Raw genomic sequence first — 2,764 nt, forward strand, 5'->3', positions numbered from 1 at the left:
ACTTCTGCCTTCTGCCTTTATTTACTAAGTGCTGGCATTAAAGGTGTATGCCATCACAGCCTGACCTCTATGTCTAACTAGTGACTTAGCTCTGCACTCTGATCTTCAGGTAAGCTTTATTTGTTAGATTACAAATAAAATATCATGACACCTCCACATTCTTTACTAACATAACTTTGTGCCCTCATACAAAATAAAATAAAACGCCAGTCCCATTTGTACTGCCTATATAGTTTTAGGTGTGTGGCCATTCACTGGAGCACATGAGACATACCAGAGATCACAGCCTTAAGGAAAGCTAACTCTCCCTCTCCTAGTAGCTATCAATAACCAACAGCTCCTGAGGCAGTGGCGGGACTCTGTGACCACCTGTCACCTCCATGCTGTGAATTTGTCTTGCTGAGCTTGTGCAGGTCTTGTCCTATTGTGTCTGACTACAGTCCTGCACCACTGCGGGCTCTTCCGTTCCTCCCAACGGCACTTATGCAGTGAGACTGACATGACAGAAGGAAGAACTTTTAAAGGCACGGAGACACAACTTGGTGTTGATATATGTAAAGAAACAGAATGATGAAACAGAACAGCTTCAATGTGTATGGAGACAGGAGTTCATGGAAAAGGAGAGAATATGGGGGAAAGAACAACAAAGACTTTCTGAACAGAATCAATTTGAAAAACTTCTACTGCAGAAGATCCACAAAATGTAAGCATATTCACAAAGGATTGTTTTCTAAACACAGGATTTAAGTCTCAGAGAAATCAGAAAGAAAGTAACAATGGCCAGTTATCTGAAATAGCACACAAAATAAAGAGTAAATGCCTAGAATCCAAGAATTGAGAATTTATCCTTGAAATAGACTTAAAAAAAATCTCAGGGAGTTTTGAGAAGGTAAAAAATTTTCATGAGAAAATTTTTTCATTCAACTTCTTCAGGGCAAGCTTGACATCTTTATTTCTTAGGCTGTAGATCAATGGGTTCAGCATCGGAACAATAATAGTATAAAAGACAGATGAAACCTTTCCTTGGTCCATGGAGCTGACTGATGATGGCTGTAAGTACATGAATGCAGCAGACCCAAAGAAGACAGCAACAGCTGACATGTGTGAGCTGCAGGTGCTGAAGGCTTTGGACCTTCCTTCTGTGGATTTAATCTTGAGGATGCTCACAATGATGAAGATGTAAGAACTCAGGATACTCAGTGTAGGTAAAATGATATTAAAAGCACTAAGACATATAACTACTAATTCATTGATAAAAGTATCAGAACATGAGAGCTCCAAGAGTGGAAAGAGATCACAGAAGTAATGGTTTATTACATCAGCCTTACAGAAATGCACTCTTAGCATGCAGACTGTGTGAGTTGTGGCACCGATCAAACTAATACCATACACCCCAAATATCATCCAGAAACAGACTTGATAGGACATTGTAACATTGTAAAACAGTGGGTTGCATATGGCAACATAGCGGTCATAAGCCATTGCTGACAGCATGTGAGCCTCTGCAATTGCAAAAACAATAAAGAAGTAGAGCTGAGTCATGCATTCAGGGTAGGAGATGATGTTCTTTACTGTTACAAAGTTCACCAGCATTTTGGGGGTAATCACAGTAGACTGGCAGAGGTCAATTAAGGATAGACTGCTGAGCAAGAAGTACATGGGTGTGTGCAAGTAAGAACTGAATTGTATCAGGGTGATCATGCCAAGATTTCCCACCACTGTGGCCACATAGATTCCTAGAAAGAGGAAGAAGAGGGGCAGCTGAAACTCTGGTTTGTCTGTTAACCCAGCAAGAAGGAAGTCAGTCACTCTGGAAAGATTTGCTTGTAACATTTTCTTCTGGAAGTTCTATGTAGAAAGAAGGGAAAATGAGGTAAATATCTGTTATACTATATACTGAGGTGTGAAAGAGAATTCAAGTTTTCATTTGGCCAAGCATCTTTAATTTTCTGACAACTACTGCTACATGTTAGTCATTAAGTACCAACAAATGGCACTAGTAATTAAACATATGGCACATCTGTTCCTGTTTGTGAATTCTGCCATGAAAATGGGAGTACTCAGGCCATAGTTAACCAAGGAGAGATCTGATGCATTCAATGATAGAATCTACTAAGGACTTTTCATGACTCATTTGCAGGTCTCCCAATCACTACACAAAGAGAAAACTTTTTCTTGTTATAATAAGAGCAACATTCACCCAAAGACAAAATACTAGCAGGCACATACACAACCCATCCCATATGTAATGGTGGTAATCTAAAGGTTTTCTTCATAAGGTTATGAACGGTATAATTATTATTCTCTCTCTTTAACCAACATTATAGTTGAAGTTAACATTAAGGCAATCAGGTAGGAACACAAAATCAAAAGGCATCTGAATTTGAATGTAAATAATAAAACTACCTTTACATGTATATGAATTTATTTTGTATATAGAAAATTCCAAAAAATCTGTAAGAAAGAAGCACTGTAATTTATTTAAAAGGACATCATGGAAGTGGAATCTGAAATCATCAAGAAAATTCAGCAATCATAAAAATCCATTTAAAATATGAAAAAATATTAAAACACAGAGAAATAAAGACATATAAGACATTGCATTTGAAATTATCAACACTGTCAAAGGGACAAATCATTAAATACATGGAAAGTCATTCCATCTTCATCCCAAACTAGTCTAAAAGCTCAGTGTAATCCTAATCTGATATTTTTATTATCAGTAATGACATAATGATTATAAATATCCACAAAATAGAAGGGT

General features: G+C 37.3%; 1 protein-coding gene across 1 annotated transcript; it reads right to left on the reverse strand.

Annotated features, from left to right (window-relative positions):
• Positions 1-900: 900 nt before the first annotated feature.
• On the reverse strand, positions 901-1,833 carry LOC142847112 (olfactory receptor 8G50-like). Its single transcript, XM_075967841.1, has one exon. It carries the CDS (start codon positions 1,831-1,833, stop codon positions 901-903), a length of 933 nt encoding a protein of 310 aa, XP_075823956.1.
• Between the last annotated feature and the right edge of the window lie 931 nt (positions 1,834-2,764).

This window comes from Microtus pennsylvanicus, chromosome 3, assembly GCF_037038515.1.
Source record: "Microtus pennsylvanicus isolate mMicPen1 chromosome 3, mMicPen1.hap1, whole genome shotgun sequence".
Taxonomy (NCBI): domain Eukaryota; kingdom Metazoa; phylum Chordata; class Mammalia; order Rodentia; family Cricetidae; genus Microtus; species Microtus pennsylvanicus.

Coding starts and splice junctions, on each gene's coding strand:
- LOC142847112 (XM_075967841.1), bottom strand. CDS start 1,833: ATGTTACAAGCAAATCTTTCCAGAGTGACTGACTTCCTTCTTGCTGGG.